General features: G+C 37.9%; 1 protein-coding gene across 4 annotated transcripts in view; it reads left to right on the top strand.

Moving 5' to 3' along the window:
• Nucleotides 1-12,985, top strand: part of LOC111515719 (ATP-binding cassette sub-family C member 4) — a 137,412-nt gene that overhangs the window by 59,080 nt on the left and 65,347 nt on the right. For all 4 annotated transcript variants that reach the window (XM_074178641.1, XM_074178638.1, XM_074178639.1 and 1 more), the window contains one exon: nt 549-710. In XM_074178641.1, the coding sequence (XP_074034742.1) occupies nt 549-710 (162 nt within the window). The remainder of the gene's footprint in view (nt 1-548; nt 711-12,985) is intronic.

Genomic DNA, 12,985 nt, shown 5'->3' with positions numbered 1-12,985 from the left:
TTCCAAAAATGTATTAATATACTGGGTGTTCCGTTTGAAAAAATATAATTGCCAGAACTTTTTGATAGAAGTGGCAACGCCGAAATGCTGAAAATATTTTATATCGATAGAACAGGTAAGGAAATGTGAGAGGTGAAATTTTCAGAAAAATAATGCTTTGCGTTTTCCAGAAACGTCTAACCTACATCGACCGTGAGTCACGCTGTATACGAAGACGGTGTATTATTGGTATTATTATTCAATACGTGAATTCATTAACGTATTATTCAATACGTGAATGAATAAGTATGAAATTCAGATTTTGTGCCTTTTGTATCATGAATTATAAGAATATTTCTAGATAGTTTCACAATTTTTTTTGTTCAATCAATTATCTCATGAATATTGCAATTTGTAGAAGATTCACTAACGTATTGATCAATTTCATCTGAATCATCAAATCAAAAATAAATTGAATTGTACATTACTGCATTTTATTACTGCAGTTTATACCATAGCTCACTACATTGATTCGAGAGTCATTCCACAATAATTTAATTTTAATGTAGGGAAAAATCGAAGCTCAAGGAAATTTTGAGGATCTGTCAAAAAGTGAACTGGATTTCACAAAAATCTTAGGGGATCACAAAGAATCTGATAAACCAGACGCTGAAACTACTGGAACACCTAACCTTCTGTCTAGGACATCATCTATTCTTTCATTGGCAAAAGTAAGTCACGCAAAATTTATTACCTGCTTATATGGATACAACAAATAGTTGTTTTCGTAAATAAAAATTGCATATATGATATTATAATAATATAATTATATTGAATGAACATTTTTTCGTGGAACAATGAGAGTATTCATCAATGGGTTTCTTCATCCCCTACAGGTATAAAAAGGGCAGACATTTAAGTTCACTTCGATGAGTTACTGCATGAAATCAAAGTATTTATCAGCTATAATATCCCAAGGACATTGATAACTAACGAAATAATTTTATCACAGTTTTCGAAAGCACGTTATTTGGTAACATCCCGACGCCGAAGGCGGAGGGATGTTACCTAAAATAACGTGCTTGAGGAAGTTGTGATAAAATTATGAGTTATTTATCAATGTTCGAGGGATATTCGGTGAGAAAATTTTTTGCAATTCGAATAAAATTATTTATTGAACACACAGTTATTAAAAGAACAATTCGTATAATGATATTCCGTTGATCTTGCTGTATTTGCCTCGGTTACTGCATAGGTGTTTCCACGCATACTATTGATTATTTGGTTATGATGTTCCTGATCAATATTCAAATATGAACACCAAAGCGAGGAAGTGACATTTTCGAAATAAATTGAATTACTGAAATGTCAAACAACTTTATTGTGTTGGTTGCTTAGCAATGCCATGACATAAGTGATAACTACCCGTGAAAACTATCCATGGGTAGTTATCAGTGTAATGATGGTTTCATTGGTTATTTCGACACACATGACTAGAAATAGACAAATTTGATAGGATAATTTTTTTGGCAAAAAATTTTCAGGAATAAAAAACTCTATTCATCAGTAACCTGTCGTATATACTCATTTTGCATATTGAATCCTATGAATCTTGCAAATTTTTTCTTGGTTGAATTTACTTTCAAAAAGATATAAAAGAATTTTTCATATTGTTTTTGGGTTCATGACCTTCTATAATCAGAAATAATAAAAGATAAATCAATAGAGAATCTGCTGAAGTATAGTAAAATACTACAGAATCTTCTGGTGTAGTGAAATACTACACTTCAGCAGATTCTCTATTGACTTATCTCACATTTTTGTCAGATTTTCGAAGATTATAAACCCAAAAACAGTTCAAAATACAGAGTCCTCCACAAAAAAAATGTCGCTAAAAGAATATATGAAAGAGGTTTTGATATGTTGCATATATAAAGGTCGAACGATTTTACGAACAATATCACCACCTCAACAAGCACCCAATAAACAATAATCAACTCAACAATCACCGACACCTTTCACAACTGACGTTATACAGGGTGTCCCTGGACTTCCTCTTTTCCTCTCGGGAATGTATAGATGGTGTCAAAATATCACCAGTACTTCATATAACTTTTTTTCCTAAAAGTCTTTGTAACCAAGTTACGGGCCCTCGAAGTTACAATATGAAAAATGTTTTTCTTTGATAACTTTTCAAGTGAATATTCAAAATCATCCAAATTTTGGTGATTGACTAAACAAATGAATTCCTTCGATGAGCTTTCATGCAGGAGTCAGTTGTTTTGCTACAAAGTCAGGAACGGACTACCCCCGATGGTCCACACCCCAAAACTTTGAAATGACAGATATTTTTCAACAAAATAAGGTTACTTGGACAATTTTATGAATAAAAGTACTCGTGTGGGAAGTCGATCGGAGCAACGAGTCTTGATAGAAATGTAGTTCTACTCGACGACATCAAACCCGCTCGTCCACCATTATTTGAAATGAATAATTATCAAAGCAGAAATAATAATGATAACGTTAATTCAACAACATTTATAACAGGAATAATACAAAGTATGCTAAAATGAAGTCGTAAACAAAAAGTACAGTACCTATATGGAAGTTTAAGTCACAATTGTGATAGCAGATATTTTTTCAAAAGAAATATCAAGTTCTGTAGATTCGTGGTGTTTTTAAACTAACAAGCTACTCTACTATGAAATATCGAATTCATTCCATATTTTGTATGTACATAATACGTGTGGAATAATCACGTTTCGTGTTGATCAGTTATCTGAATCTCATGAAACTCAACATTCGAATGTTTCAAATTCTTCTTCACAGCTAAACTGTTGAGGAGTTTCACTGATATTTATAATTTTATGGGAGAAATTCTTTAACACGAATCTAAATTTAGCTGAAAAAACGCACATCGGAAAAAATATTTACTATACTAATAAAAAGCAAACAAATGAACTACAAAAACGGCTGCACATGATCAGGTGAAAAATATCCAGGGAATAATTATGTTCCATTTCTTTCACAGATGTTGACAAAAAAATCTTTTAGAAAGTTTTGATAAAAAATGAGAAACTGGAATGCGATTTTGTTTTGTTGAGTGGTGCGTTGTCATATGACTATCATTGTATTGTCAATATTCTATAGGATATTTTGAATTTTTTTGATATGGCCGAACAGTTTACATTCAATGAATATGCAGATATGCATATATTTTATGGACGAGCATTTTGTAATGCTGCAGAAGCTCGTCGTCTGTATTCCGAGCATTTTCCCAATCGAACGGTACCGTCAAGAGAAACATTCGAGCGTGTCGATCGCAGCTTGAGGGAGACAGGTATGTAATAATTGATAATTAATTTGAGCACGTTGTTTTATTTCGATATTATTTTAGGTACAGTTTTGCCAATACGAGGTGGTGAGGGCGCTCCTAGGACTGTACGTACCGTTGTATTGGAGGAAAATATTTTGGAAGCCGTCGCTGATGATCCTTCAATGAGCATCAGAAATCTATCAGAACAGTTCCATACATCCAAGTCCACTATTCATAGAATAATTAGGGAACAACTGCTCCACCCATTTCACATCCAGAAGGTACATGCCATGACACCTCAAGATTTTCCAGCACGACTGGAATATGCCAATTGGATCATGGATAGGCAAAGAGAGGATATGACTTTTATTATTCGAGTTTTATTCACTGATGAAGCAGGTTTCAGTAGAGATGGAGTTACCAACTCTCATAATCTCCATATATGGGCCGAAGAAAATCCCCATGGGATATTGCAAACCAAACACCAACGGAAATTCAACGTGAATGTTTGGGCTGGTATCATAGGAAACCATCTTATAGGACCATTCGTTCTACAGGACCGATTGAATGGAGAACGTTATTTGGAGTTCATTCAGAACGATTTGAATGGACTTTTGGAACATGTTCCATTGCAAACCCGAAGAGATATGTGGTTTATGCATGATGACGCTCCTCCTCATTTTAGTTTGATTGTGCGTGACCATCTGAACCATATTTTCCACAATAGATGGATTGGTAGAGGTGGACCATATTCATGGCCATCGCGGTCTCCGGATTTAAATCCATTGGATTTCTTTCTGTGGGGGCATCTAAAAAGCCTTGTTTACGCTACACCTATTCACAGAAGAGATGCATTGTTGAATAGAATAACATTACATTGTGAAGCCATACGAAACGACCCTGGAATGCTATTTCAAGTACAGAGAGGGTGTCTTCGCAGACTAAGAAAATGTATAGAGAGAGAAGGTGGTCATATCGAGCAGTTTCTGTAGCGGATTTTTCATTTCTGTTTGCTCTTGAGGCTCTTGAGTTTCGTTAGTTAAACGTGTTTGCATTATAAAAATTCGTTATGAACATTTTACCTATCATTTCCATTTTCCTTAAAAACTAATATTTTCGAATAATGGTAGACATCTCAGGATAAATGTTGTTGAATTAACGTTATCATTATTATTTCTGCTTTGATAATTATTCATTTCAAATAATGGTGGACGAGCGGGTTTGATGTCGTCGAGTGAAACTACATTTTTATCAAGACTCGTTGCTCCGATCGACTTTCCACACGAGTACTTTTATTCATGAAATTGTCCAAGTAACCTTAATTTGTTGAAAAATATTGAAAAATATCTGTCATTTCAAAGTTTTGGGGTGTGGACCATCGGGGGTAGTCCGTTCCTGACTTTGTAGCAAAACAACTGACTCCTGCATGAAAGCTCATCGACGGAATTCATTTGTTCAGTCAATTACCAAAATTTGGATGATTTTGAATATTCACTTGAAAAGTTATCAAAGAAAACATTTTTCATTTTGTAACTTCGAGGGCCCGTAACTTGGTTACGAAGACTTTTAGGAAAAAAAGTTATATGAAGTACTGGTGATATTTTGACCCCATCTATACATTCCCGAGAGGACAAGAGGAAGTCCAGGGACACCCTGTATATTATGTTATATGACTATCTAAAAAAAATAAGACGAATTGGAAATTGATATGATGTTAGAATTTTTTACAAAACAATTTACTGAAATCTAAATTCACACATAGAAACCCAACAACACAAAAGATAATGAAATCAGTTTTTTATCGACCTTTTTTTGGGTAATGGTTACCTTCCACATTATAATTTTTATATTTTTTCAGATTGTGGAAGGTAACCATTACCCAAAAAAAGGTCGATAAAAAACTGATTTTTTCCTCCACAAAAAATGACTTTCGTTGAATATAATGAAATCGTTTTTGAAATCAGACAGTAAACATCGTGTTGAATGAAACGAGACGAGAATGTTTGTCAATGAACAAAACTCTAAAAAACGTCAAGGCAAGAATCAGTGCATTCAGGAATAGATAGTACTTGGCCCCTAGTCTTGGAGAAAGATATTGATATTGCAACAGACCAACGAGAGAGAACATCTTGTACTACATCGATTAATCCGAAAGTCAATCAACAACATTCATATAATTCTATCAGAGACGTTTTCAAAAAAACGCATGTTATCGCTGAGTTCGGGTTGAACCCTGACGTTTCGGCTCCCATTTTGAAGCCATTTTCACGAATTTGATATGACTTGACGTTGGAGCCTCAATCTGCCTACTCCCCAAGTTTCGTTATGAGTTCCCTCTAAGGTATCAATCTAACTACTCCTTAGATTGAACTGAGGTGTCGATGGGTGTTCGAACACATTCGAACAGTTGAAAAGTTGACTTGTGTGTCACACCAATAGGTGCTTCCACTTATGTGTCACTTTTCATCAAGTACTTTTCTTGGTTATTCACATTTTGTCTTCATTCGAGGTCTGTCTACTCAAAAGTCTAAAACAAAAGGAAAGCAACCAGCTAAAAAGCCAGTACCTTCAGGAAGACATGCGGGGTCTGGACATGTCCAGGAAGGGGTCAGTTTTGCTAGAGCTGCATCCAAGGGTGCCAGCAGCTCTGCAAGGCCCGCTCCTTCTCGACCTGAGCCCTCACCTCAGTCTCAGGGGGCTTCAGACATCTGCGCCGCTTTGGAGCAGATGAAGCAATTATTCACCAAATTCCCCGTGCTCGAAAAATGTTCACGGTGAATACAAACGTGTTGACTGGTACTGCTAATGTCTAGACAACCGACATTGCCTAGATCTTTGAAGATAGTCTTTTGGAATGCCAATGGCTTTCTACCTAAGAAACATGACTTTGAGAACTTTCTCATAGAACATAACATCGATGCGGCTCTAATTCAAGAGACGCATCTGAGGAATGAATCCGTTGTCATTCCAAATTACAAGTTCTCCCACAGAGAACGTGTTGGACGGGCTGGTGGGGGAGTTGGCATTCTTGTCAAACGATCCCTCCAGTGTGTCCAATACGGCATTGACAGTGCTCGGTTACACGGAACTGAGGCCGTAGGGGTCGAAATTCAACTGAGAAGGGGTTGTCACAGATTAATCTCTGTCTATAACCCTTCGACCAATCTTTTACTCCCAGAATCACTGGATGAACTGCTGATGGGTAGTGATATTCCGACAATTGCTGCTGGCGACTTCAATGCCAAGCACGGACTATGGAGTAGAGCCACCAATCGAAACGGCTGAGCGCTCCATGCGCATGCTGACAGACATGAATATCTCGTGCGGGGACCAGGTGAACCTACGTTCTATCGCGGGCAGTATAGGCCTGACGTACTGGACATCGCGCTTCTCAGAAACGTCACTCTGACCAGCGAAATTTACGTTCAGTCGGAACTGGACTCCGATCATAATCCAGTAATCCTGGTATTGGGTGATGAACTTCCTTACCCTGATTATTGCATGAGATATAAGACGGATTGGGATGTCTTCACAGCTCAGCTCGGAGAGATGCGCGCCCCTCCTGAGGGTCTCCCTCACCCATTCACGGAGAGCGCGAAGTATGCTACTCCCCCGCCGACAAAGCGTTGGCTTTTGCTGACACGATGGAACGTCAGTTTCAACTTAACGTTGACGACAATGACGACATCGACCGCGATATTCTGCTCGAAGATCGGGTTCACCGCATCCTCAGGGAGGATGACGATGATGTCATTCGTCCGGCTTCTGTGGAAGAATTAAAGGGCTACATCAAGGCTGCAAAAGCCAAGAAAGCCCCGGGGGTTGACTCGATAACTAACAAGTTATTGAAGAAGCTCCCGGAAAACTGCGTCGAGAGCCTATTGAACATCATTAACAGCTCTCTGGCTCTAAGATACTTCCCCAGAAGGTGGAAACATGCGGTCGTCGTCATGCTCCCAAAACAGGGGCAGAACCGGCTTCTCCCGCAGAATTATCGCCCGATTAGTCTGCTCTCGTCGGCGGCTAAGCTGGCTGAAAGAGTCGTACTTCAAAGGCTCAACGAAGAAGTTGAGGACCGAAATGTTCTGCATGATGAGCAATTCGGATTCAGGAGAGAACATTCCACTGAGTTGCAGGCTCTGAGACTGGTCGAAAATACCATCTCGGAGTTAAATAGGAATAAAAAAGTCCATCTAGTCCTACTAGACATTTCGAAGGCCTTCGACCGCGTTTGGCATGAAGGCCTTCTTCACAAATTAATCGCGTTCGACCTGCCTCGGGACCTGATCCGGTGGATTGGGTCTTTCCTGAAAGACAGAACATTTCAGGTTAGAGTAGAGGGTCTCTGTCTGACAACAGAGAGATCCTCGCTGGAGTGCCACAGGGGGCCGTGCTCTCTCCTACGCTCTACTCTCTTTATACCAGCGACCTTCCGAGGTCCGAGCATGTGAAGGTATCTCTCTACGCCGATGACACGGCTCTCCTCTCATCTTCCATGGGTCGGGAGCTCGGGATCGTCTATATGCAACGTGCATTGGGCGACCTCGAGCGCTGGTACCTCGAGTGGAAGATCCGAGTGAATCCGGAAAAAACTCAGGCAATAACCATGGGAAGAACGAAAGCTTCTCCGGCCATGAAAGTGAGAATCTCTGGAAGGGAGATTGATTGGCAAGCGCGGGTCAAGTACCTAGGTCTTATTATAGACCGTAGGCTCACCTGGAACCCGCACCTGTTGAGCGTGAAGGCAAAGATCCAGGGTCGGGTGGTAAGCCTGTACCCTTTGATCAATAGAAAATCCAAGCTGAGCCTAAAGAACACAATCACGATCTATAACATGATGTTCAAGTCTGTCATCATGTATGCTTCAGGCGTTTGGGGACAAGCGGCTCCGACTAACATCTCCATCATGGAGACTTTACAAAATAAAATTCTACGGATGATTGTGAATGCTCCGTGGTTCGTGCGGAATGAAGCACGCATTCGCAGAGATTTGAAGCTGCCTTCCATTCAGCAGTCCATTCAGTCGAGGAATCGGCGAGTTTTAGATTATGCTGAAACTCACGAAAATCCTTTAGTCAGGGAAGCTATAGATTACGCTGTAGACGACCCCTCCCGATATAGAAGGCCCCGACACTTTGTCGAATGAGGCCCCTATGTCCTTTGTTAACAGATGATTAATATCTTCATCTATCTCACCCCAGCCAGGTAGGGGTATAACGCGAAGGGCGGTATGGATGTCTAAGGACTTTCATGCCACCATCAAACATCAGTCATGACCCGTTTGTCTTTCTGACAAACTTCAGTTGAAAGGGGAAGGGAGCCAGGCTTCAACCTGAATAAAATCAAGATGGTTAACGTCGAGGTCTGTCTGCCCGGTACTGATGTGCCCAATAGGCTGATCAAGCTATCTACCGGTGGCTCTTAAATTAATTGGAATCAGTATGGGAATGATCAGAATGGTACTTAGCTACTCATCTTTTGATTTTCATGAAATTATTTTCCAGCTCCAGCAGATTGACTGTATTAACCTTCATAAGAAACAAATAGAAAAAAAAACTTGATGAAAAAAGTGAGAGAAATGACTAACACAAAACCCAACAATAATGTAATCGCGGCAGTTCGTAACCTGAGCGGAAATCTTCTTCACACGGAAAAAAAAATCGCGAACGATTTCAACCTTAGATTTGTTGGAATGAAGAAAACACTTACAGAAAAAATTGTAAACCATCCAAACCAAAGAATATTTCTTAACACTCCTTTGAACATAATGATTTTAACGCCAATTGAGACTAATGAACTGTTGAATATAATAATGAAAGATGGGAAAATTGTTGAAAAATATGGCATAAAATCAGAAACTACCAAAGGTATCTCCGAACACATATTGCTTCATCTTCAACACTTGTTGAATAAATGTATAGACTTGGAAATACAAATACATACAATTGTCATACCAATTTTCAAAACTGATACAAAACAGCGGCAACTAATCACAGGTAGTTGTGGAAAAATATTGAATCCACCATTTTGTAGCTGCGGTTCAAGGTGTACTACTATTCTAGTAGTCAAGCCCTGTGTCATTTGATACTCATATCAATGTAGTCGTTGTGATCCACCATTTTTGTAACTGTATAAACAGTATAAACGGAAAGACGTTAAAGATACTAAAATTGAAAAAGTGAAATTGATTCGAAATAACCATCTTTCTTCAAAGTTCTACAAAAAATATCAGTTGATGGTGATAAGTGTTTGTAGATTTTGGAAGTGAGTGAGGGAAATGAAATCAGAAGTAGCTCGAAAACTGAAGCTGAAGGTCAATCCCTTCAAACAGATGTTTGAAATGTCTGTATTTTTGGGAACTGAAAGAACAGTAACCCATTATACGGAGAATTGAACACAAATTAATAATAATAAATTGATTCATTGACAGCATAAATAACATGATATAATAGGAAGATACAAATTTGTCAATTCGTCAGAGTTCGTTTTTCCTCTGGCACCTCAAAAAAAAGATTGAAAAAATAAAAAACAAAAAAAAACAAGGCATATATTGTAATTGTGATGGCGGATACAACATTTTATTCGTATAAAGAGGGGAGATGAGGCGGATATCAATACAAACTTAAGAATACTACATATATTTTAACTATAGCCTACAAGAGCTCATGTGTCGTAAAAGATATTAGGGTATTATTGTTTTTCAAAAGTTGTTCTTTCAGGCAGTAGCTAAAACTGGAAACAGATGTCGACCGAAAGGAAGGTGGTAGGTTGTTAGAGAATTCAGCTATTGTATGAAATGCATGTGAATGAACTTTTGAACAGTTCAATAGAGTGGATCATTTTACGCCTGATGTTCACATTATAAAAATCAGAGGCAGGGAGATGCTATATTGACAATAACTTTATGAAATAATGTCGAAGAATGAAGAGTCCGCCTATCGTACATTTTCAGCCACCTGACTTTTCAACTATAAGAAATCGGTTCTCTTTTCTTGATACCTTACGAAAATCTTAAACAAGAGTTTTGAACTCGTTGAATTCGTTGTTGTTCATTTTTATTCAGAAAATAATGATACACTCCAACACCAACACAATGGTTAAGAATATCAATGAATCACAAATGAGTAATTTGGTTTTTGAGCTCAAGACATGCCTATGAGGGTATACTACTTTCATTTTCCCAAATGCTTTTATGAATCGATGTTGACGTATGTTTTTTGAGTTTCATCGATGAAAACTCACAGATTTTTAACCTGATGTACGACCGGTAAAACAATTGACGAAGTTTCATTAAAAATTGTGTAGTACGTAGTCTACGACAATATCGAAAATGATATTTTGATCTAAACAAATTTCACTGAGGATCAAGATATCATTTACGATAGGGTGGATGATGTTCTGACGTTTCAAAAAGAAGTGGATACTCTTCGTTGTTTGTCAAACTCAAAATGTGGTACTTCGTCGGTGCAAAAAAAAATTGGAACTTGACAAAATTTTAGTGAAACATCAAAAAAGTATGTTTTTCGATATGAAGAATTCTGGGATTGCACATTCAGTTTTTCTGTTAGTCAACTACAGATAGGCCTATCACTCATCGACTTTATTGTTTTTTAGAGAAAGACAAACAAATTGTCAAAGAAACAGTAAGGGCGTTGTTTTATGCAAAAATGTAATGTGAAAATCAGTCACTTTGGAGTTTTATCCCAACAACAAACCATTATTTTAACATCTCGACACGTGTTTCGATCACTTAGTGATCATCTTCAAGTGGAAGATTAAATAGTTTATTCTTTCTCTTCCTGTTTAATCTTTTTCTTGAAGATGATCAGTTGGTGATTGGAACACGTGTGGAGTTGTTCAAATAACGGTTTTGTGTTGGGGTGAAACTCCACAAGTCCAGATTTATTAGTTGATGAAAAAAGATGGTCTGAAAAAAATGGTAATCAGTTATTGGGCACTTAATGGAATCTCTGTGGAAAATAGTTTTTCGATGCCTCTAATTGAAGAATTAATTGATAATTTAGGAGGAAACAGAGATTTCACAAATATCGATCTAGCCTCAGGCAATCATCAGATACTACGATTATTAGAAAACAAATCAATTCCGTACACTGCATACATAACGCCAGATGCTCACTATGAATACTAGGATCCAATTTGGGTAATGTAACGGTCTCTCAGTTTTTCAACAATTTATTAACACAGTTCCATATAAGACCATACCTTCATGGTATTTTGATACCATCTGAATCCAAAACCGAGGGGCTAGTTTAACTAAATGGAGTTCTAAAAATTTTGGAAAATTATGGCCTAACACGGGCTTTTTGATAAAGAAAATAACATATTTGGGCTACGAAATTTCATTCAATAAAGTATCTCCATCTACGTTCAAAACCAAGGTAGTTGACTGATTTTCGATACCGGAAAATCAACATCAATTTGGACAGTTTTGGGTTTGGGATTTTTTCAGAACTTTATAAACGATTTTGCTCGAATTATTTGTAAAAAATCCGTATGACCATGTTCAGATTCATTGACAAAAATTGTTGAGAAATTTGTCCTGTATTACGTATTTTCAACTTTAAATTACAAATAATGGTTTATACAAATGCGAGCTTTCACGGCTGGCGTCAATGTTTGGTTGGTTTCCGGGTTTTACCTTTATCTTCATCGGTTATAATCTCCAAACGTTTCAACTGCAACTGCGGCAGTCATCTTCAGTGGTGTGGTCGAAGTACTCTTCTTGACGTGTCAACTGATGTAGCTGTTACTACGTCGTAGGAGATCATCATGAAAAATGAAAAATGAAACTCACATTTTCAAAGTGATGCAATAAACCATCAAAGTAAACAGTTTGTTTGACGATGATTAACAATGTTTCATGGTAAATTTCATTAGTTCAGACTTTCACTGTGTAATATGATATAAATGATATGAATTCCAGGAAAAAATCAATAAAACTGAAATGAATGACTGAAAATAACAATTATATTGAGCAAAAAAACCCTGAAATAGAATAACAATAAGATGAAATACAATGATATTGAACAATAAAAAAATTAAATGAAAATTAAAAGATTTCAAGCCAAGTTAGGTACTTCATTACGTTTCGATTGTTAGTATCGACAATCGTCTTCCGGTGATGGTTGGTATTTGTGGGTCATTCGATTGCTTTCACCTATCACCTCTTTCCCCTCTACGCTTCACCAGTTTAGCGGGAGCTGACCGTTTGGCGGCAGTTCGCCGGCCGTTTTCCGCATGATGGGTTTCCAAATGTTGCGTATTTCTGGGCTAGTTTGGCTGGATGCGTTATTGGACAAAATATGCCGCTTCGTTGAATTACCTCCTGAATCAGTATTCCTTCCCGTGGATGATCTCAGCTTGATCTTTTTCTGATGAGTCCAAACATGCTCTGCTATTCTCAATCCGCTAGTTTCTCCTCGCTGTGTGTGTTTCTTGTTCTCGGCAAGGTGGACTTTCAGTAGCCTCTCAGTTTCACCGATCTAGAATTTTCCGCACTCGCAGGGTATCCGGTAAATGCAATTCTTGGAATCGCAGTCCGCGTTCAGTGGCCTGGTTTTCGTGAGGCTGCTACGGATTGTACTTCCGGATCCGAAGCAGGTTCTGATATTGTACCTGGACCCAATTCTTCTCATTCTCATCATTCTCATCTTCAATCCTCTGATGTTA

The sequence above is a fragment of the Leptinotarsa decemlineata genome, unplaced genomic scaffold (genome assembly GCF_025532065.1).
Source record: "Leptinotarsa decemlineata unplaced genomic scaffold, Ldec_3_MD MMD2_tig00004204_RagTag_RagTag, whole genome shotgun sequence".
Taxonomy (NCBI): Eukaryota; Metazoa; Arthropoda; class Insecta; order Coleoptera; family Chrysomelidae; genus Leptinotarsa; species Leptinotarsa decemlineata.
This window is presented reverse-complemented; position numbering and strand designations above follow the sequence as displayed.